General features: G+C 35.9%; 1 protein-coding gene across 2 annotated transcripts in view; it reads right to left on the bottom strand.

Moving 5' to 3' along the window:
* Positions 1-23,513, bottom strand: part of LOC145769397 (alpha-1,3-mannosyl-glycoprotein 4-beta-N-acetylglucosaminyltransferase A-like) — a 44,633-nt gene that overhangs the window by 11,188 nt on the left and 9,932 nt on the right. Inside the window, exon 4 of one of the 2 annotated variants that reach the window (XM_082581018.1) lies at positions 14,792-15,004. The exons of the other annotated variant lie outside the window; for it this stretch is intronic. Coding sequence (XP_082437144.1) covers positions 14,792-15,004 — 213 coding nt within the window. The remainder of the gene's footprint in view (positions 1-14,791; positions 15,005-23,513) is intronic. 2 annotated transcript variants of the gene reach the window in all.

Below are 23,513 nucleotides of genomic sequence, written 5' to 3'. Positions count from 1 at the left end.
TGTGGCAGTTAAGGTTTTTAGTTTTCTGTAAATGTTTATTTATTTACATCATGTAAAGGTACAATTTTTTTTTTCATTTTACTGTGTTAATTTTTGGTAAATTTTTGTTAATATCTCAGCATTTTGTGTAACTTTAAGTGTATGTTAAGATCTATACAAAAATCAAGCAATCTGATACATTTCATGGTAACTTTTGAACAGGTCTAAACCGGTTTTGATGAAAATATGCTTGAAAACACATGATGATGCTTTATTAAATGACCCACGTGCATCACCACGAGCCAAATCAGTTGCAATAATTTTGTTTCACGACATCAAAAAGCTTTGTGTTCGTAGATTTTAATAATTGTTTGGTCTGTAATTGACTTAACCGGTTTGTTTGCCATCAACTTACGTTTAAACATAAGAAAATTACTTGAACGCTCTACTTGGATACATAGTACCATAGCATTTACGCGTGATGATTACTTTTAACAACTGCAAACCAATGACGCCAATTTATTCAACAGATCCATTAAGTAAAGATTTGTTTATCATTATCCGCATTCCGCATATATTTCTATTGTCATTTCACCATTGAATCAGTTCCTTGGACTTTCTTTTGTCGTATGTTGTGTAATGTTTAATTCTTAAAAATATGTTATTTGAACAATTTTCCGCTTTTATGCTTATCTTCATCTCAAACAGATTGCTTGTGAAGACCGTATATTTTAATAGTTTCCATATTTTAGTAAAGATTTCCATGTTTCATTTAACTCTTTTATCTTGTTCCTACATCTAAACTTATTGTTTGGTTCCTCCTGAACTGTCTTTTGGTCACATGTTCCTGGTGCTTCATCTTTATTACCCTATCACACTTAGAATACACTGGTTTGTGGCTAGTCTATGTAATACTGACGTATACACTTTGTACTAGTTTTTACTTCCAGACAGTAGATTCATCCTCTTTATCTTCACTTAATCTTACAGTACAACTGCTTTAATTTTTTCCAAACACCTCTTCTTTGGTCTTTCTCTGATCATGTTGGATCAAAACTTAATAAGTTTACCAACTAGTTTTTTCTGTCTTTACATATCCATCGTATTTTACCACCACTCGTATGTTTTTTTTCAAAGATATTAATCCAAAGGTAAAGATTTAATTTTGTGTAACATTTTAAAAATAACCTCAAACGATTATTTAAGACATGTACAAAATGTCATAAAATTATCTTTCAACTTAAAAACAAAAAAGAAAAAGAAATGTATATCTATGCAATACTTTTCACTAAACACAGATGCAAAAATGTTAAATCACTCAGTTTTGATGATCACTGTCTGTTACACAATAACAATCTATCTTTTGCTTGATAAAAACGTTTTTTCTTTTAGATAAGTCACATATCTGTACAGTGTACACACCTTTCCACAGTGATTGTCTAACAAAGTGGTGCTCCTTCCACAACACTTACTCGAGATGTTTGTGGTGACGTAGTTGTATTTAATATGATTATGTTATGCTAACTGTAAGATATCAAACAAATTCTAAGACAATGTAAAACTTTCACCAAAGCACATTTGTCAAGAAAAACTAGAATATACTAGCCTATATAGAAAAATACTTTAATATATTCTATATAATTTTAATAGGTATAATATGCTATATATATAATAAGAGTATTATAGAAAGATATAATTTTATAGGATAATCTAGTTATAATATGTTTTTCTGCAAATGTGCTTTGGTGAAAGTTTTACATTGTCTTAGAATTTGTTTGATAGCTTACAGTTAGCGTAACATAATCATATTAAATACAAGTACGTCACCACAAACATCTCGAGTAAGTGTTGTGGAAGGAGCACCACTTTGTTAGACAATCACTGTGGAAAGGTGTGTACAGATATGTGACTTATCTAAAAGAAAAAACGTTTTTATCAAGCAAAAGATAGATTGTTATTGTGTAACAGACAGTGATCATCAAAACTGAGTGATTTAACAATTTTGCATCTGTGTTTAGTCAAAAGTATTGCATAGATATACATTTCTTTTTCTTTCTTGTTTTTAGGTTAAAAGATAATTTTATGATATTTTGTACATGTCTTAAATAATCGTTTGAGGTTATTTTTAAAATGTTACACAAAATTAAATCTTTACCTTTGGATTAATATCTTTGAAAAAAAACATACGAGTGGTGGTAAAATACGATGGATATCTAAAGACAGAAAAAACTAGTTGGTAAACTTATTAAGTTTTGATCCAATATGATCAGAAAAAGATTAAAGAAGAGGTGTTTGGAAAAAATTAAAGCAGTTGTACTGTAAGATTAAGTGAAGATAAAGAGGATGAATCTACTGTCTGGAAGTAAAAACTAGTACAAAGTGTATACGTCAGTATTACATAGACTAGCCACAAACCAGTGTATTCTAAGTGTGATAGGGTAATAAAGATGAAGCACCAGGAACATGTGACCAAAAGACAGTTCAGGAGGAACCAAACAATAAGTTTAGATGTAGGAACAAGATAAAAGAGTTAAATGAAACATGGAAATCTTTACTAAAATATGGAAACTATTAAAATATACGGTCTTCGCAAGCAATCTGTTTGAGATAAAGATAAGCATAAAAGCGGAAAATTGTTCAAATAACATATTTTTAAGAATTAAACATTACACAACATACGACAAAAGAAAGTCCAAGGAACTGATTCAATGGTGAAACGACAATAGAAATATATGCGGAATGCGGATAATGATAAACAAATCTTTACTTAATGGATCTGTTGAATAAATTGGCGTCATTGGTTTGCAGTTGTTAAAAGTAATCATCACGCGTAAATGCTATGGTACTATGTATCCAAGTAGAGCGTTCAAGTAATTTTCTTATGTTTAAACGTAAGTTGATGGCAAACAAACCGGTTAAGTCAATTACAGACCAAACAATTATTAAAATCTACGAACACAAAGCTTTTTGATGTCGTGAAACAAAATTATTGCAACTGATTTGGCTCGTGGTGATGCACGTGGATCATTTAATAAAGCATCATCATGTGTTTTCAAGCATATTTTCATCAAAACCGGTTTAGACCTGTTCAAAAGTTACCATGAAATGTATCAGATTGCTTGATTTTTGTATAGATCTTAACATACACTTAAAGTTACACAAAATGCTGAGATATTAACAAAAATTTACCAAAAATTAACACAGTAAAATGAAAAAAAAAATTGTACCTTTACATGATGTAAGTAAATAAACATTTAACGAAAACTAAAATAAAACCTTAATTGCCACAAAATCAATTTGAAACGATATTGTGATCGATTTAAAATAAACCGCTAATTTCATATAAATCGTGTTCAGACTTGTTTAAAAAAATTGGTTTTGTCGATTCTAAACGAATGGGTGGTGTTATATGGTTGGAAATAATTAATACTTTTGGTATTTCTGTATACAAACAAGTAAAATGTTATCGTTATATGTGTTTAACTTTGGTTCAGTTTCAAAATTGACATTTTGTAGGCACAAACTTATCGCAAATCACAAAGGTAACACCATTCTAACTTGAGTTTCTTTATTTTTATCCGCCGTTTTTATTATAAGTAAACCCGTGATAAGTAAATTGTAGCTAGAAAATAAGTAAAAACCTAACAAGTTGTTGCAAAAGTGTTGCCAAAACCTGAATGCTTGCCAGAAAATAGTAAAATAGATCAAAGGTAAAGAGATTTTTCATCTATTTATGTTGCAATCTGAGCAAACAAAGGGTGACTTTATTGGCAAATTTTTAGATTTTTATGTGAAAAAGTGAATCTTGTTGTGATTAAGAAAAATCACAACCGTGTGTACAAGCAACTGAGGTGAGGTTAAGAAACAAAACAAACAGAATTAAATGCTAAACATCAACCCAAAATCGAAATACTAGATGTGGGATTCAACCCCACGCGGACGCTAGTTCATTGGTTCTTAAGATCAACACCTTAACTTAGTACTCAGTGCGCATGACCAAACTACAAATTGTTACATTATGTCTGTTTTAAACAACATAAAACAGTTTATTGCAATTTCATTTAAAAAATGTTTTGACTATGATAAAACAAAGACGCTTAAGTCATAATTCGACTGTGAAAACTCGTGATCATGAAATTATGTGCTATAGCAGGTGCCTAAGCTATTCAAACAGGAGATGCTAGCAGTTTATTAAAGGGTGTTATCCAATTAAGGGAAGCGATTAAGTTGTAAGATACACTTCGTTAAACGAATTTGACAGGAATTAAGGAACTATGGGTTCGTTTTTATACAAATCAATCAGTGTAACAGATAAATTTTGAAGTTCGGATGCAATACAAGACAATGTATTAGCACTGGTATAAAATAATCTTTTGTTTCGAAGATCTGTTTGTGTGCTTTCACCCAGTAATAAAGTGAAAAAATTTAGTTGTAGATTGATACTCATAGAAAGTTGTTGGCTTAAATATAGCCTACCCTACCTCACTGACATTAGGTTATAAGTAGATGTGGAAAAATCATTACATAAAGTTAGAGGCATATAGAACGTATAAAACAATGGGTTACTAGAAAAACATCTTTCAATGTGATAAAATAGTTTGGTATATCTGTTAGAGGTTACATATTAGGTTAGATATAATTACAAAACAGTTTAAGCACTGAGCTTTATAAAACTGAAGAACCCTAACGAAACAGCAACCTGTTATGAAAGTTCATAAAACAACATTGATTAGTTACTTATGCAAGTCAACAAGGAAACTAAAGTGAATCTTAAGTTATAACTAAAGTGAATCTTGTGTTATAAACTCATAAGCTACCAACCCTTGAATGGTAAATTTACGTCAATACTACAAAAGTTTTACCCTTCAAAGCCTTTCATCAAAACAATGCAACTCCGTGACTTCCTCTGTTTCTTAAACAATCTTGTGCAGTGGTTCTGCGGTTTGCAAAATGCAACGCATATGTAGCTTACCAAAGACGTTTTTAATAAAACAGCATTAAGACTGATTTATGTAATACAACTTACCACGATGCAAAAATATTGTGTTGTTACTTCAAAACAGTAAGTTATAGGTAATCATTATCTTCACAGATGAATTGTGCTTCTGGAATAGGAAGAATATACATAAGTAATCTTTAAATCGCTAAGAATAAATGTGAAATTAAATTGCAGTTGTAGCATGTAGAAAATATAAATCACTTTAAGTAATATGCTTGATAAAACTAATAGTATAAAAATTTTAGCATCTACAAAGTAAACCATGCATGTGTTTAACAAAAATAACAGGGGTTGAAAATGTGAAAAAAAAATACTTGTGATCATAGTATAAACAAGACACGAATCCGTTTTACAAATGTAAGCGTGGGATCGATCACGAATCCAACAGCTCAACAATAAAACCTTCAGAACCGAATGGAGGTGAACCCCTAAGTAAACAGTGTTGTCATTTAAAAGTCTCATGTGACACATCAAAAGTGTTGTATGATTTTTAGATTAAGATTATAAAAACAATTTAAGAGTTTGCAAATCATAAGTGTGCTTTAAGTTGCTGGAAATACGCTTAAGGTTGCTGGGAGTAAGCTTATTGTTGCTGGAAATACCTCATCTTCAAAAAAAAGAATAAATAAGCAGATGTATTATTCTTGAGAGAAATAAAAGAATTATTTCAACAAACTGTACGCTAAAACTTTTTTAAAACATTAACACGAAAAAAAAACATTATTTTAAGAAATTAAAAATGTTAGTTCTGTAACTTACAAAACTGAAAAAATAATTTTAATACATCATAAACTTTTCATTGCAAAAACCAACAACTAAAAAAGAATTTTAACAAACTACAAACTTTTAAGTTCTATAATTTAAAACTGAAAACAAAATTATTTCAACAAACTGTAAACTAAAACTTTTTAAAACATTAGCACGAAAAAAAATTAAGAAATTAAAAATGTTAGTTCTGCAACTTACAAAACTGAAAAAATAATTTTAATAAATCATAAAGTTTTATTCTAATAACATACACACGAAAAATTATTTTAAATAAAAAAAAAATAGTTAAGTTTTGTTTTACAAACTAAAAAGTAAACAAATCGTAAACTAAAAAGTTTTATTCTAACACCATACAGACGAAAAATCATTTTAAATAAAAAAAAGTTAAGTTTTGTTCTACAAACTAAAAAGTAGTTTTGACAAATTGTTAACTGAAAATTTTGTTGTAATAGCATATACACGAAAAATTAATCACAAACTTAAGTTTTATTAAACTGAAAAATAGTTTTACAAATCACAAACTTTTAATTGCACAAACCAACAACCAAAAATATTTTTAACAAGTTACAAACTTTCAGTTTGTATGATTGATAAATAAAAAAAAAACATTAACTAACGAGGTGCAAACTTTATGTTTTATAATTTACAACTAAAAATTAGTTTTAACAAACGTTTAAGTTCCATAATTTACAACTTAAAAAATAGTTTTAACAAACTACAAACTTATAAGTTCCATAACTTACAAACTGAAAATACAAAAAAAATAGTTTTAACAAATTGTAATCTGAAAGTTTACCTCTGAAAACATAGGCTACACATGAAAAATTTATCACAAACATAACTTTTATTAAACTGAAAAATAGTTTTAACAAATCACAAACTTTTAATTGCATAAACCAACAACCAAAAATATTTTTAACAAGCTACAAACATTCAGTTTGTATGATTGATAAATCAAAAAAAAACATTAACTAACGGGATGCAAACTTAATGTTGCATAATTTGTAACGTTAAAATCTGTGTTTGGAGATTTGTTTGTGTGTTTTTATCAGCAGGTGTCATTACGTGTTGCAAAATTTGTGCGCTCTCATTCTGCTGGAGTTTGTGTTTTTTCATGCTTGTCTTAAGGTAACAATTTGTGATGTAGATTGCGCTAGGTTTGTTGATTTTTTTTTCCAGTCCTCAGATTGTAGAAGTATATGTTGCAATAATTTGTTCTATAGCTGTTCATTTGGGTGTTCTCATTGTATAAAAGAAATGTTGATTGTTTAGCTGGTATTAGCATCATCTAAAATAAAAAGGTAAAATTTTGTTCCTGCATGATAAGCCTAAAGTTACGTTGTTTTAACCAAGCCATTATTCTTACAATCTTTAAGCGATACTATATCAACAAAAAATAATTTCCAAGTTAGCTATATTTATCAAAATTACTATCAATGATAAGATACATGGGTTTAAACTGAACACAACTAAAACAGGAGGTTCTACATGTCTGAATTTAGTGGATGTGTATTGAGTTGTATCGTCATGTCATTATCATAGAGTGGTTTAATTGTAATAAGCATCATAACACACAATCATAACTGTTATTCCTGTATGATAAACCTAAAGTTACGTTGTTTTGATCAAGCTATTATTCCAGGCTAGTTACATTTATCAAACCTTCCCATAAAGTTTTAGCTGAAACCGCTGTTACAGCGAAACGAAGACCTGGTGAAATAAAGGTTTACTGAAACCAACATAAACCGAAAAGATGATAAAATGCAATATTTATTACTGTTCAAGATGATAAAATGCAGAATTTATTAAGTTTTTTTTTTTTTTTAGTCAAGTGATAGGTTTTGCCTTACAATGAACTAAAACCATTTCACTGATTAAAAGATTCATCAAAGTACAACGAAATGTTCAATCAACTTAAACATCCCAAACAACAGTGAAATCTCATATACTAATAAAACCACCAAAAGATCTCACCAATCAATGACAAGTTATGAAACTCGAAAGATCCACTCCCCATAAGAATGCAACACAGTATTCGGAAAGACCTGGAATCGAACCAATAGACCTATACAGTATCCACCAGAATCAATAGTGAAAACTCCACTCCTGCAAGCAAACAGCTTTAAGAAAAAACATGGCTGCAACCAAACCGATAAAAAATTAACAAACATACAGACACATACAGAACATATACAAAACATATACATACAGACAGTTTGCTAACTTACACGCGATCAGCTCCCACTACGTATTGTACGAGAAGAAAAACAAACATTCGTTTATGGTATTTAAATCGTGATGCTCTATGTCTAGAACCAAAAGATCTGCAGTTTAAATCAGCAACACTACATTAGCTAATATTTTGTGAGGTTGATATTTTATGTTGGTTGAGCAAGAAATATAAATAACGTTAATAAACCTTTATGATCTTCAAGTATATGCTTTAGGTGTGTTTAGGACTTGTATTGGAATAATAATTATGGCAGTACTTGGAAGCGAAGATAAAAAATAGTTAAAATCACATCATTTACAAGCTCTCATATGTAATGTATATAATGTAATGTAATATATGTAATGTAATTTTAATGACAGAAATTAAGGCAAGATAATTATGAAACGCCTGCGAGATGCGATTAAAACATTCAATGTGCAGCATCATGAAACAGAAACGATGACATAAAGCTATCCCATAACTTTAGATAACCGCAAACATACCGTAGGTTGTTTCCCTGCTCAAGCATTTAATGAATTGTATCATAGCCGTAATTAAAACACTCAGATTCGTTCGTAGTCTAAGAGCTTACACCACGGGAAGTCTCGAATTACGCAGTGCTAGCGAGATATTCCGACACTTATTCCTAACAAAACCTTCTAGTCTACACGATACGAACAAATGGATGGTAGCAAAGAGAAGACCCTTGGTTTAAACATGTAAATGATCATTCTTGACAGATGTGAATACTTGAACTTTGAGTTGTCTGCTTAGATAAACGAACCAATATTATACTTTTACCGTGCGGACATTTATGTTGTTGTCGAACTTGTGAACAAAAAATTAGTACATATCCTTGCTGCAGAAAACGCATTTCAAAAACTATCATTGTTTATCGCATTTAAAAAATTAAACCAATACTTTCGTATCTGCACATGTCTACACCTACCGTCTGTACCCGCCGTCTGTCCCCGGTAACGATGCCAATACCCGTCTGCACTCGCCTGTACCCGCTGTCTGTACCCACGAGGGGATGGAACCACATCTCTTACTACTTCGTTGACTAATTTCTCAAGGTCATGCTTACAAGAAAAAGACAATGACACCCCTGAAACGGCTGATGAACACTCTCAGGCTTGACTAGGCTACCTACTAAACACGAAAGTGCGTTGCACCAAAAGCGCAACAGTTTTGCAAAATCGTACAGAATACTATGCTCTTCTGATTGTTTTTCCAACAATGAAAATAGTAGTACAATAGGCTTTTATTTATTTGAAACTTTCTTACTGAGTGATTACACAATCTGAATTTTTTCGTAATCAATGTAGGAAGGCTACATACCGGATGATTTCATAGTTGTAAAATATTGAATTAAAGAGTTCATAGTCTAATTTAAATACAGCAAATAATCACTAGCATAATTGATAAACATGCCCCACAACAACTTTCTGGTAATCAAGCTAAATTGAAAAGTAAACTTTGGCTGACTCGAGGATTGCTTGTCTCCATACGAAACAACAAAGGATGTACAAAACTCACTTTGTCATAGGAGGCGTAACAGGAAAATACGTTTACAAAAAATATTCAAATAAACTAATAAAGATTAAAAGTATAGCAAAAAAGCAGTATTTTCAAAATCAACTGGACATTAACAGTAATGAACCCAAAAAAATTTGGAGTATTTTAGATTCTCATTTGCCCAACAAAAATAAAACAACCCAAAATGTTGATTGTGTTCGCAGTGATGATAAACTGGAAAGCGATCCAAAAATAATAGCTGAGAGTTTCAATTCCTTTTTTGCCAATATTGAAAGCCACCTCGCAGAACGAGTCGAAACTGATAAAACAAATAATTTGATAGAATTTTTAAACAATCGAATTTCCTCTTCTGTTTTCTTTGAACCACCAAACGTCTACGAAATAGGCTAATAGAAGAAATCCACCATCTAAAATTAAATAAATCAGCAGGGAGTGATGGTATCTCGCCTTATTTCCTTCGAATCTCTTCGAGTATCTTAGCTTTGCCTCTATCCATCCTTTTCGACCATGCATTTTCAAATGGCATATTTCCAGATATTCTCAAAATTGCTAAAGTCATTCCAATTGATAAATCTGGAAGCAAGCTTGAAACTAATAATTATAGACCAAATTTTCTACTCTCATGCTTTTCAAATATTCTAGAAAAGTTAATGTTTAACCGATTGACATTGTTTATAATTAAGCTCTGGACATTATTTTCTCTTCATATGAGCAAATGCGGAACAATGAATTGACTTGACTTGTTTTACTAGATCTTAAAAAAGCCTTTGACACAGTTCATCATGAAAAACTCTTGCATAAACTCGATCATTATTGCATTCGAGGAGTTGCCAATGCCTTACTTACTTCTTACTTGAAAAACCGTAAACAATTTGTGTCTGTAGGACAAGAAAATTCTACATTAAAAGAAATAAAATTTGGTGTCCCTCAAGGGTCCATATTAGGACCACTTCTCTTTTTACTATACATAAATGATCTATCTAACTGTGTTTCTTGTGTTCCTAGATTATTTGCTGATGACACTTGTCTTGTCATTAAAGCCGATAATTTACTAAGTCTTCAAAGTTTAATTAATCTTGAACTGAAAGGAATCCAGCGTTGGATCACTGCCAATTCACTCACCATAAATGCTTCTAAGTCTAACTTTTTAATAATTGCACCCAAGACTAACCAAATATCTACTAATGTAGAAGTCTTTTACGGCAATACCCAACTAAAAAACGTTGACACTGCTAAACACCTTGGTATCTTCATTGACAACAATCTCTTTTTTCTTCCTCATATTGATGCTCTATCTTCCAAACTCTCCAAATCTGTTGGCATACTCTCTAAGTTGAAACATTGTTTATCAACCAAAGCTATGCTTCAGCTGTACTATTCTCTGGTGCATCCTTATCCTTACCTAATATACGGACTGACTATTTGGGGGTCGTCATACAAAACACATATGGGAAAGCTTGGTGTTTTGCAAATTAAGGCAGTCAATGCTGTTGCGAAAGGCAAATGGGCTGACCATGTCACACCCTTTTATACACAACTCAATATCCTAAAGTTAAAAGATCTGTACAACTTTGAAATTGATAAATTTATGTACCAGTTTAGTTTTAATTTATTACCCGGCACTTTTCAAAACTACTTTAAAAAATGCTACGAAATTCACAACTTTACTACTCTGAACTCGACCAACCTAAATTACTATTATTATTGATACACAACCACTAAACTACAACACTCTATAAAATACTCTGGTGCAAAAATTTGGAATAATATATCAGTTGAAATTCGCAAATGCTTCTTCACAACTTTTAAAAGAATGTACAAAAAGAAAATTATTGACTCATATTAGGCAAATGCTAAATTAACCTACTAATCAGACTTGCAATAGGCTAGGTTTGGCCTACCTGAACTGTTTTTTTTTTGTTTTTTTAATTTCTTATCATTTTGGACAGCTTCACCGTTATTTATTTATTATTATTTCTTTGTCTCAAATATCCAATTATAATTATCATTGATGAGTTAATGGTGTCTGCTTGACTTGAAGACCTTGAACGGTCACTTCGCAGCCTCCCGCTGCTGCGATGCTATCATCCTTTTTATTCGTTTTTTTATTGTAATCTTTTCAACAGTTTTACTGTACATTGTGTTTTGATTTATTGTACATCTTTTTCGCAGCGGCCAATAAACAACTATCTATCTACCAAAAGAGCAGACTGCAGACTATGCAGAAGAATTAGTTAGTATCATGGCTACCTACAGATACGACCTGATTTGTCACGTTTTGCCGAATTTTCTAGATTTTTCAAACTTTTGGTGACTGTTATGCCGTTTTTGTCCTCCTCCTTTTCTATGTGTCACCAGCTAAATTCGAATTCCTGTGGCAACCCCTGCTGTCTTACCTCGAGGTGTGATGATTGCGTCATAATCGCATTTGAGTTTGTTAATTGTTACTACGTCTCTTTGTTCATTGAGTTTTATTTTGTCCAGTCCAGTGCATGTAAAGATCAGTTTAGCGCAGGGTTTCCCAACCGGAGGTACTCGTACCCCTTGGGGGTACGAGATTGAACATCAAGGGGTACGAAGATCCTTTGGCCACAGAGCAGCTTTTCAAACAGATTTGATAATGACACGAGTCACAGAATTTTTCAATCTTTTTGTGGCTAAATTGGAAATCAACACGACATTCTGCTGTACCACACCGAGGTAAGGTGGCTATCTCGAGGTCGAGTGATGTCACAAATTTTTGAACTTCGAGAAACAATCAGGTTGTATTTACAACGTCGAAATTCTAATCTGGCTGCGTTATTTGAAAGTGATGAATTCGTTCAAAGCGTGGCTTATATTTCTGATGTCATGGATATCCTAAACGAGCTAAACCTGCCGCTTCAAAGTCAACAGATAAATGTGGTTACAGATTGTGAAATAATTCAAGCTAAAACTATCGCTGTGGTCTCGCAGAATTGAAAATGTAAACCTTACTAATTTTCCTTTTGATAAAATTGCAAATAACTCTTTGGTGCAAAATGTCAAAAATGAAGTTATTTCCCATTTAAAGATGCTGGTTGATTCTTTCGATGGTTACTTTTATGCTGTTGAATTATTTCCAGCATTGGATTATAAATCCATTTCTTTTGATGTAACAAAAATGTCGGATGAGGATAATTTGAAGAAGAACATCATCGTAATGAAAAGCTGCCAAAAATTGAAACTGCTTTTTGACAAATCAAAGTTAGAAGATTTTTGATGTGTTGCTATGAAACCTTCCCAAGTCTTGCTATGGAAGTCATGACAGTGTTAATTTCCTTCTCAACAACTTATCACTATGAAAGTGGCTTTCAACCATGAATGTTGTATATCAAGAATAAGAAAAGAAATCGTCTGCAACTGGAAGATGATTTATGTGTTGCCTTGAGTAAAATCAAACCATCGTTTGAGCGAATTTTATCAATGAAACAACAACAAATATCTCACTGAGAAGTGACAAACAAAATAACTGACATTTAATTTCTTTTTGTGATTTTTGCATTTTTGTGTAAAATACCGATTTAACGTTTACTTGAACTATAATAGCAATTTAATTTAGCAATATATATCTGAAAAATCCAATGAAAAATTTCTTGGGGGTACGAAGAATGCTCTGACCTGACAAAGGGGTACGAGCAGCAAAAAAGGTTGGAAACCCCTAGTTTAGCGTTTAGGCTACAGCAAGTAGTTAGCGACTGATAGTCAATTCGAGCTAATAACGGGGCTGTTGCTTTTTAGTTGACTCAGAATAAATGTGTTACTGCGTTAACATATTGTTGATGTTGAAGTCTGTGCAGCCAATTCATATGTCGTCCACGGGCGGCTCGCTCGTGTGTGCTGCAGCACTCCCATGAAAGTTTTCACAAAAAGTTTCTCAAATATCTTGGCATTTCTTCTGCCCAAAATGTATCTTATGTTTTCTGTTCACAGAATTGCTGCCTTTTATAAGTGTAAATTATATTTAAGTAAAGTAAAGTTTAGTAAAGCAACTGTTAACCATTTGTTAGTTGTTAACAGTCTGATTGAGCGTTTTCAACTTTCTTTTTCTCATTTTCTACTGCTTCCCCAAGGCGGGGAATGTTACAGTGACTGTGACACAATGGGCTTTTACATCATCAAACGTTGATTCATAAATTAATTAAAGTTTAGTAAAGCAACTGTTAACCACTTGTTAGTTGTTAACAGTCTGATTGAACGTGTTTCAACTTTCTTTTTCTCATTTTCTACTGCTTCCCCAAGGCGGCAACAAAAAGCTTTTAGTTTTATATCATTACGAGGCAGCAAAAGTCAAAAAATCTCAGAAAGTTTAGCCAGACACTGCGGTAATCAAAAAAAGTAATCACATGAAGAAAAAGGGACGGTATGGCTTACCAGGAGTTCGGGAACTTTCCCTGTAGGTCAGTTGAATTTTTAAATGTGGGTTGGTCAAATTTTTGAACATGTGTAGGCTTGGGCCTATATGTAGCTTGCATAAGTTATTCTCTTATAAGCTATAGCCTACCAGGCCATCCTTGTACCAGGCATACAAATTAGGCTAAGCTTTACTCTTTTGGTTATACAAGTCGGTTGTGAAAGGACATTTAGTAGACTAAAAAAGTACGTGAAAACTGTTTAAGAAGACAGCTCTTCTATGAAGTCTTCTAAATTTAATTGATGTACCACAGATTGACACATTTTTTTGCGACGGAGTGGTAGCCTATACTGAAAGGTCCCATACTTACTGCACTGAGCGATGAGCTAGAGGGCCCACAAGAAGATGATCTGCTGTTTAAGGTTTGGTGACACAAATATATGTAACTGGGCTTGTTGCTGTGAGTTCATGGAATGAATGAGACGACGTTTAGTCTATGAAAACTTGCAATTCGCAACTGCAAAAAAATTATTTGCTGTATCGCAAAGAGTAGGGCCAATTTGAGAAAACAAGTGCATTTTTGGAATCAGAGGCCTCAAAATATACTACAACTCTCACATCCCGCACCTTTGAAACATTTTTCTGTTGGCCAGCGCAATAGAAGTGAAATTTTTCTTTTACATTGAAAGAGATTGCTCTCCAATTGTAATGCTTTTACACCCCATTTCTGAACAGACCCATGAAGCGACTTTATCACAAAAAATTTTAAACACGGTCACTATAACATAGGGACTCGCCAGTGAATTTCTGGGGAAAAGCAATAGTGCTCACACGGCACAGCGTGACGTGGTTACAAAGTTTGAACAAAAAGAATAAATTATTAAACACATAAAAACGTATTATTTTCATGGCTTTTACTCACTTGTTCCATCACCTCATCGTAACCAACATCACTCTTTACGTCATCTTCCAACATTAGGTAATATTTTGTTGACAATTGATAGATGTACATCATAATAAACACAGCGTCTAAGTTTTCCTTTGATCTCCACTTTACTCGCTCCAAAGAATCTCCCAGGGTATTTGTGATTGCTACATTCCAGTCGGGATAATATTCTTTTGGAGGACTGATAATCTAAAATATCATCTATAAACAACAAAACTGCAAACTCGAAATTGAAGAAAAAAAAATGAAAAATGGGATTAAATGACATTATGCAAGAAACAATACAACAAACTAACAAAATAATCCAATTAGTTGTTGTTTGTCATGCATCTATCTATGGCAGGGGTTTCCAAACTTTTTCCCAGAGGGGCCAAACATGATAATGCGGAAGTCCTTGAAAAATCTTGTTTTGCTCGAAGAAAGGTGCATTAGGCTGTATGGTAACATTGTGTTATTTAAAATCTTTTTTATACAACAAAGCAATACGCAGGTTTACGCAAATTGTCAGGCTATTATAAGTTACATATCAAGGGGTATGATAAGTTATCTGCTTTTCCAATATACATTAAAATATCCAGAAATTTCATAAAAGATAGCTGTGTTGATGTGAAGGAAGAAATAGTCAGGTTCGTTATGTAATTTCATTCAAAATTTTTGAAGATCTAGCAAATCTATCAAATCATTTGCAGATATGTCCGCATGAACGCCATTTTGAATTTTCAAAATGGCCGCCGCAAAATATAAATTTTGCTATATCTTGGCTCCTAATAAACTTAGAAACTTTATTAAACATGCTAATTCTATGTTTTAAGGGTCAAGAAATCCATTAGAAGCATACCTAGATGCCAAGCGTTAACCACTTTGCAATTATCCGCCATAATAGTTTTCAAAATGGCCGCCGAAATTATATTTCGTTACATTACTACTTATATACAGTGACGTCGTAATTTTCCGCCTACAAAAAAGTATTTGTCCGTAATTAAGTACAAAAAATGAAAATAATGACATAAAAAGTATTTATTCGTATTTGTTGTCCGCCTACTGGAAAGGCACCACACATGGAACAATCACTGCAGTGCATCAGAAAACAAATGTTCCAGGAGAACTAGTCGCACCAATGCTCCAACTCACTGCAGCTAAAAACTTATCAATCCTTCCATATCATGTGCCCATTAAGCCATGTGCCAAGACAAAATCAGAACTTGACAACTGAGCTCGGAGGTTTGAGGCCAACACAACAGGTGTTGCTCAGTCACATGAACTGAGCCAGTTAGGGTGGGTCACAGCATCTACTTTGTCCAGAGCAACAGAAAATGATGAACAGAGCAAGATCCCGGATGGGCAGGAAACAAGTCACTCATCTCATCTTGCCAACCACTCACTCACGTTATGCACTGCCCCTGTCACCTGAAGTTGCTCACGAGTGGCCTACTGTGCTGACTGTGATTCTACAAGTATCCCAGCTGAACATGTTAGTCGTTAGTCAGGGTACCCAACTGTGATAACCTTCGACATGGCCCTCTACGAAAAGGCAGTGCAGTTGCTAGACGCACGGGTCGACATGATAAGAGAAATTGTTTCCAGACTGGGTGAGCTGTATGTTGTGATGGCTGCACTAAGAGTTCTCGGAACTTCCATAGAGAACTCTGGGATTGTTGATGCCTGGATCGAAGCCGATGTGTATGGATCTGCGACCACAAGATAAATTCTCAAGTGTGCACACTACAAGAGAACACTTCGTTCACACATCCCAGGGATGACACATCCACACTTACATAGCTTTGTATGAACTGGCCTTGGATCAGTTTTTCACAGAGAAGCCACATCTGAAGATTATCTGCTCAAGATCATCAGATAAGGTCCAGGAGGCATGTAAATCGTTATCTGATAACAAAAACATTAGTCCTGAATCTATCTCGACTGCTCATGACCATCCGGAACAAATCCTCATAGATGAATCTGTGATGCAGCAATCGAAAGCATGGGAAACGGAGAAGTTCTCAAATGTGATGTTCAAGTCAATGATGAACTATGTTCACCGTGTGGAAACGATCTTATTCTTTGTCGAGGCATCTCGGAATGCAGATCTCAATCTCCATTTGCAAGCTGGTGAGGAACTGAATAAGCCCTAGATCGGATAAAGTACAAGCGCCTTTGGCCACGGTATATTGCAGATATGCATGAACTGAAGATCAACCACTTGGTGTGGTTGAAGACTTGGTGTGAACTTCAAGAAGGCAATGTGTCTGTTACCAAGGGTGAGATCCCATTTGTGTCCATTGGTGCAGATCGTGCATGCGAGCAGTTCAACAAGATGATGAAAGTCAGCTCTGGACTAATTTGCATTTCTTCCAAAAAAAGTCACTCTGAAGTACAGTACAACCAGCCATTGTCAGGAAAGAGCATGAAGCTGTTGACAAGATAAAAGCTACCATACTGAGTCACGGAAATCCATTCGCAGTTGAAGGTGATGAGTTGTATAACTTCATCACACACGCATGTGTTCCACAAGAAAATGTCAAACAGATCCTGACCGTCGATGAGCAGGGACAACAGCTCTACAAAGAGTATGTTGCAGAACGCATTAATGGTGATGTCAGCTTATGGTAACCAGTTAAGAAGCAGAACAACCCTATGTAGGCCTACATGTCAAAAAACAAAAAGCAAACAGTCAAGGTTCGTGACTAGTCGGTCGATCTGAAAGAAACAACTATGGACACTTCATGGTCCTATCCAGATCAAGCCGGGACATTGACCAGAAAAACGCTATCGGTAACTATGAGTTCACCTTCACACCGAGAGCACTATTTGCTCCAGATGGATCAGTTTTACCGTGCACTGATAAATCAAAGCTCATCCATTCCCTGCAGCATCTGGTTGAAACATCGGGTGGACAGAGAGCTGACACTGCTAATACAGAACTGTTACCAGTGGCATCGCACATGAGTCAGAAAATTGCCATTGTCAATAGAATGGTGATCTTCCAGAAGAAGACAAAGAATACGGGGCCATCACGACAGTCAAAGATCTTAGCCAGCACTTCCATGACAAGCTCATGACGTTGATAGCAGAGTTTGACGAGATTATTCTCGTGTTCGAAACGTACAAGTCTGACTCTTTGAAACAGAAAACCAGAGCAAGACGACGAAAAGAGAAAGATCCCGTCCAATACCAAATCATGGATGACACCAGAATCAAGCACATATCACTGAGTAGGTTCTTGAGCTGAGTAGGTTCTTGTCCCATTACCAAACGAAAGCAGATTTGACACAGTATCTTTTGAAGAAGTAATCGGATACAACAAGCATTCTCCAAAGCTGGTGATAACTTCAGTGTCAGGCTACACCAGAAGCAATCGGAACATCATGTTTGAAGTGAACAATCACAAAGAAGCTGACACCTTGATGATCTGCCTCGCAGCATCAGCATCACATCGGAGTCCTGGTGCGCAGTTAGTCTTCTTCAGTCTGGACACAGACGTTCTTGTCCTTGCTGTTGCAAACTACGACCAACTCTGCAAACACTCGTCCATTTCCATGCTATCAGGTACACTGGTGATCGCACCAATATGGAGAGCTCTAGGACAAGAGAAGGCGAAAGCATTACCCTTATTCCATACTTTCAGTGTAGCTCATAATGTTGGCAGATTTTCAGGATTTGAAAAAACCAAGTGGTTCCAATTCCAACAGTACTTGAAGGCTGGAATGGAAACGATCAGTTCACTAATAGTACAGTTACCTGAAGATGGCAGACTACCTCAGAATGTGAAAAAAATGCTGGCCAACTTTGTCTGCGCGATGTAGCCTACTGCCCGAAGGGTGTCCACATAAACAACATTCCAGAACTGAGATGGCACCTGTTTTGCAAGAACTTGGCGGAGAATCAAAACTTGCCTCCAACAATTGGTGCATTAGAGGAGCACGTTGAACGCGTGCGAGTTCAGAGTCGTGTCTGGTGCCAAGCCACTGTCATGTGGCAACAGCTCCTTGATCCACTTCGGCATGGCTACCATCAGCATGAAAGTGGGATTTCACCTATCACCACAAAGATTCTACCTGCACCACAAGCCATTATTCAGCTAGACCGATGCCAATGCAAAACCAACTGCTCACCCAGAGATGTTCGTGTCAAAGGAACAACTTGACCTCCCTGCTTGACCTGCACCGACTTGTGCCTGTGTGGGATAGACTGCGAAAATGACGTTAACTAATGCTGGAAATAAGACTCAGGACAGCTGTTGGAAAATTGAATTGTTTTTAGTTTGTACAAAATATGACAGTGGCGTGCAAGCTTGCTTCTAATAAATTCCTTAGTCAACATAACTTAGCACTAGGGGAACGTTCAAATATTACGTAACGGTAGCCACTTTAACAAGTCGAAATTCTGCCACTGAAATTGACTACAATGCAACCGCCAACCAATCAGAACGTGTTATAAGAGGCTACCGTCCAATTGTGACCCTTCTAGCACTCATCCAGAGAGTTAATGCTTGTTTTGAACTTTATTTGGTAATTACAGAAGAAAAAGAGCAATAGCAGTGGTGAGAATCGAACACGCGTCAATGAAATGACTACTTTCTAGCTCTAACCCTAACCCCTAAGCCAACCAGCTGACAAAAAATCCATCACTTAATTTGCTTTCTATGATCTTCTTTTCGCCATTTTTTACGTCACTAAACCGTAGCTTATGATTGGTTGGCGGTTTCATTCTAGTCAATTTCAGTGGCAGAATTTCGACTTGTTAAAGTGGCTATCGATTTCAATACCCATCACCTAGGTCAAATTTGGTTCGAGGTTTGTGGTGAGCAAGCATAATTCATCACGCATGCAGCAGTGGCTCAGTTTTGATCTCAAGCGGTTCTAGTTTAAGTTCATTACCGAGAACGTCTGCTCACACAAATATGTTTGGTTTGGTTTTGAATCTTTATTTTCGGACTGACAAAGCCTTGATGGATTATTCCTGGTAGTTTCGCATAGTTGTAGAGGCTTTTGACGCAGGGCCGGTTACCGAGATTGACAGAGTGAAGTTTCCGATTGTTGAAGTGTTGTTGCCGGGGAGTTATTTCATCCATTAGGTGCCGCTGAATGAAGAGCAGTCCTGAAATGCGTTGCTCCAGCGCACACCCCGAGATTCGAACCAGTGCCGCTTGATCTTGAAGCTTCTTCATTCCAGAAATCACGCGCTAACCAACTGAGCTATTGAGCTGAACAAGCTCAACGTTTTCTTTACAAAACGTTTGCATTTATGAAATTCTTTTTTGTTAGTAAAAATGTACAAGGAAAAAATGTTGTTGTCGACTTCGGCACTCGGCGTCCCAGTGAAGCTGAAGCGGGGCGTCTGGGGGCCTCCTCCAGAAATTTTTGAAAAACACTTCCAATTTGGTGAGCTCTGAGAGCACTTCCAAAACAAATCAAAAATAAAAATCTGTCAAATTGTGCTTCGCCTATGTCGTAATCATACATCCATTTAATGTTTAGAAGTCATGAACAATCTTAATTTTAACGTTGCAGGACCAAAATCCAGTGTCAGACATGGAATAATAGTTGTCTAAATATTTAATTCGTCATGAATGTTCATTCTCAGATATTCAGTTAGGCCTACACTACAAAAACTAACACTTAGGCCTAAACATTACAACCGCAAGCAATTTGTACAAAAAGCTGGATAAGTTTGCCTCCTTCGTATAGATTAGATACTTAACGAACTAAATATTGCATCCGCACCTGAACGTTCATTGGCGAAGTAACGTTATATCAACGCTGTAAAAAGGGCAAAGGCATGACTATGACAGCTAGTACAGTAGGCTAAAGTACATGGCGAAGAGACATCAAAAAACAGCAACAATCTTTTCGCCTTTATGATGCTGTGCGTGTACCGTGACGAGAGACCATTCTGTGCGTATGACGAGTTAGTCTAGCGAATGTACGCATTGACGTCACTGGGAAAGCAACTCTAACCATAACACATCTGATTGGCTAAGCAGCTGGTGACGTTTTGCAAAATGAGTGAGGATTGGATAAAACGAAGGCGTTTTTTGACGTTTTTGAACGTGGGGAAAGCAACTGTGAAAGTTGCTGCCCTGGAGCCTCAGTGGTTGTTTCTGACAGGAGCGTTTGCGTTAATTGACATTTATAGGCAAGACATGCGGTTTGGTGAGGACTTAGACTACTCACAAGCGTTACGAGTAATTCTAGTTACGAATACAGTAATTTTCAAGTTAAAATAGACGTAATGAAAATAATAAGCAGTTAAACCTAGTATAAGGAGCTTTCCCTCACCGATCGTCACTGGGCGAAGTAGGTAGTCGTCTGTGGCGCAGCTTTTACGGGTTCTTATAGTTTTTTAAAAGTTTTGGAAGTTTTTCTTTTTTTTTAATAAAGATAATCAACGACAAAGTCGCTCTGATGCATTAAAACCACATGTTTGATGAGCTCTTCTGGAAATACGGACTTGCATTTGCAAAGTCGTCGCAAGAGCTTGTTGCAAATTTTGCAATAGGTTGGTGCAATCAAGCAGGCATTGCCAGCCAGTCAAGCATTGATGCCAGTGAGTTAAGCTGTTAACAGCAATAACTACAAAATTCCCAAAATCTATGACACCTGAAGATATACTATCGTTTTGGTGCAATAAAAACTTTCAGAAAATATACCCAATGCTTCACAGATTTGCATATTCCACTGAGCTTGTCAATGTCCGTGTCAAGCGATGAGACTGTTAATCAGACTGTTAACAAATTCTTTACTTCTTTCATTTACTTTGGTTAACAAATTTTGTAGTTTTTTTTCCAAATCAGCCACCAAGACAGTGTCATCAGCATACCTCAGATTATTCAAGTTAGTTTCCCCAATATTTACGCCAGCTTTATCTTCAAGACATCGGAGGATGACCTCACTGTATGATGAAAAAAGGCTTGGAGAGAGTACGCATCCTTGTCTAACGCCTCTCTTGGTTGATATCCAAATCGCTGATGTTGTGATTGAGCTTTATTGGCATTTTGATCTACGAAAACCTCATGAACGAGGCTGATGTACAGGACATCTCTGCGGCTGCTTGGGCGGACCATAAATATAGTTCTGGGTGGAAGTCAACCGCCACCAGACTCTATTCGTTCATCGCCGTCACACGCCCCATTGGTCTATCACTGCCAAGACAGGCATGGGTGCACCTCAATCGTCTCCGTACGGGCGTCGGGCTTTTCCGCTCAACCATGCGTCATGGAGAATGGCCTCTTCCTCCTCCTCCTGTGAAGTGGTGCCGAGGACAGACCGCAGACCACATCATCAATGACTGCTCCTTCTTCAAGCCACCTAATGAAGCGGAAGGTCTGCGTGTCATGGATGATGAAACCAAAGACTGGCTGCTCTCTAGCAGTCTTCCAGTGTAGTCCGGGAACATCGTGAATCTGGGGTGGTAAAAGGATAGACCCTCGGCCCCAGAGGCTCACACGACGACAAACGTAAAGGTTTTGAATAATACGTAGACTCTTTTCGTCAATTCCAATGTTATCTGGCATTTCCAGTAATTTGGTATGTTTCACTCGGTCGAAAGCTTTCTTCAATGAAATCGATGTACAAATCTTTCTTCATTTCAAATGATTTTTGTGCGATATTTTTTAATACAAGTAGGCTACAGGGGCGGATCTACCGGGTGGGCCTGATTGGTACAGGCCCAACCAGATTGACAGTGGGCCCACTCAAAATTAGATTCATGAAAAAAAAAACATACTAATGTTTAACACTAGAACAACCAAGTGGCACTGAATAGTCTGTGGCATGATATTTCACAGCATGATACCACTTTAACAGCCCATAAACAATTTACACAAAAGGCGTGGACGTGACTGCTTCTCGTGAACGCAAGCTGCCTTCGAAGTTTCACAAGTTTGTTGTCACCACAACGCTGGGAAAAACGTCGGCTGTCAAGAGCAATGAAGATTTAAGGGCGTTGTGGAACTTTATTCTTGACCGGCAGATAACGGAGTTTATGGACGACACGTATAGATTAATGAGAGCAGCGGCCTCTTTCGCACCTGGATCTGCCACTTTGGCGAAAAAAATATTCTAAATGGTCCATGTGCACTGTATGGCATTGAGATCGCAGATGCTGAACATGCTGTATTGATTCAACACATTAGACGGAAAATGGATAGGGAAAACTTTCCCACATTAATGGAAGTAGCCTACTGGACAGCTGCCCTACTGACATTTTCCCGAACAGGAACAGGGTTTTAAAGACCATCATAACACTGTCTTCCACGTCCTGCAGCGTTGAGAGACTTTTCTCCGCAACAAACAGGCAGAGGCGTAGCAACCGCCCTCCGAACCCTCCGATCGGAGGGGGCGCCGCAACGAATGAGGGCCCATCCGCCGAAGTTTTTGGAAGACTATCGAAATACAGGATATAGGCTAACCACGTGGTCACAAATGCACGCGAAATAGCAGAGCTTATTGGTATTGAGCAGGTGTTTAAAAAAAAACATGGTACGACGTAGGAAGAGAATGTTTGGTTACGAATGTGCTGATGATTCGAGTCGTCTTTCTGCTGAAGAAAAATTCAAATCCAATTTTTTCTTGTTCTCACTGATCAGGCCATGTCTTCTGTTTCTTGCGCTTTAACCAACTCGTGGAGTGGTAGTACAAGTTGTTTGAATTTCTGTACAACGCTAGCAGCCTGAAGAAGCGTCTCAGAGAAAATGGTT

This window comes from Aplidium turbinatum, chromosome 4 (assembly GCF_918807975.1).
Source record: "Aplidium turbinatum chromosome 4, kaAplTurb1.1, whole genome shotgun sequence".
Lineage (NCBI taxonomy): Eukaryota > Metazoa > Chordata > Ascidiacea > Aplousobranchia > Polyclinidae > Aplidium > Aplidium turbinatum.
This window is presented reverse-complemented; position numbering and strand designations above follow the sequence as displayed.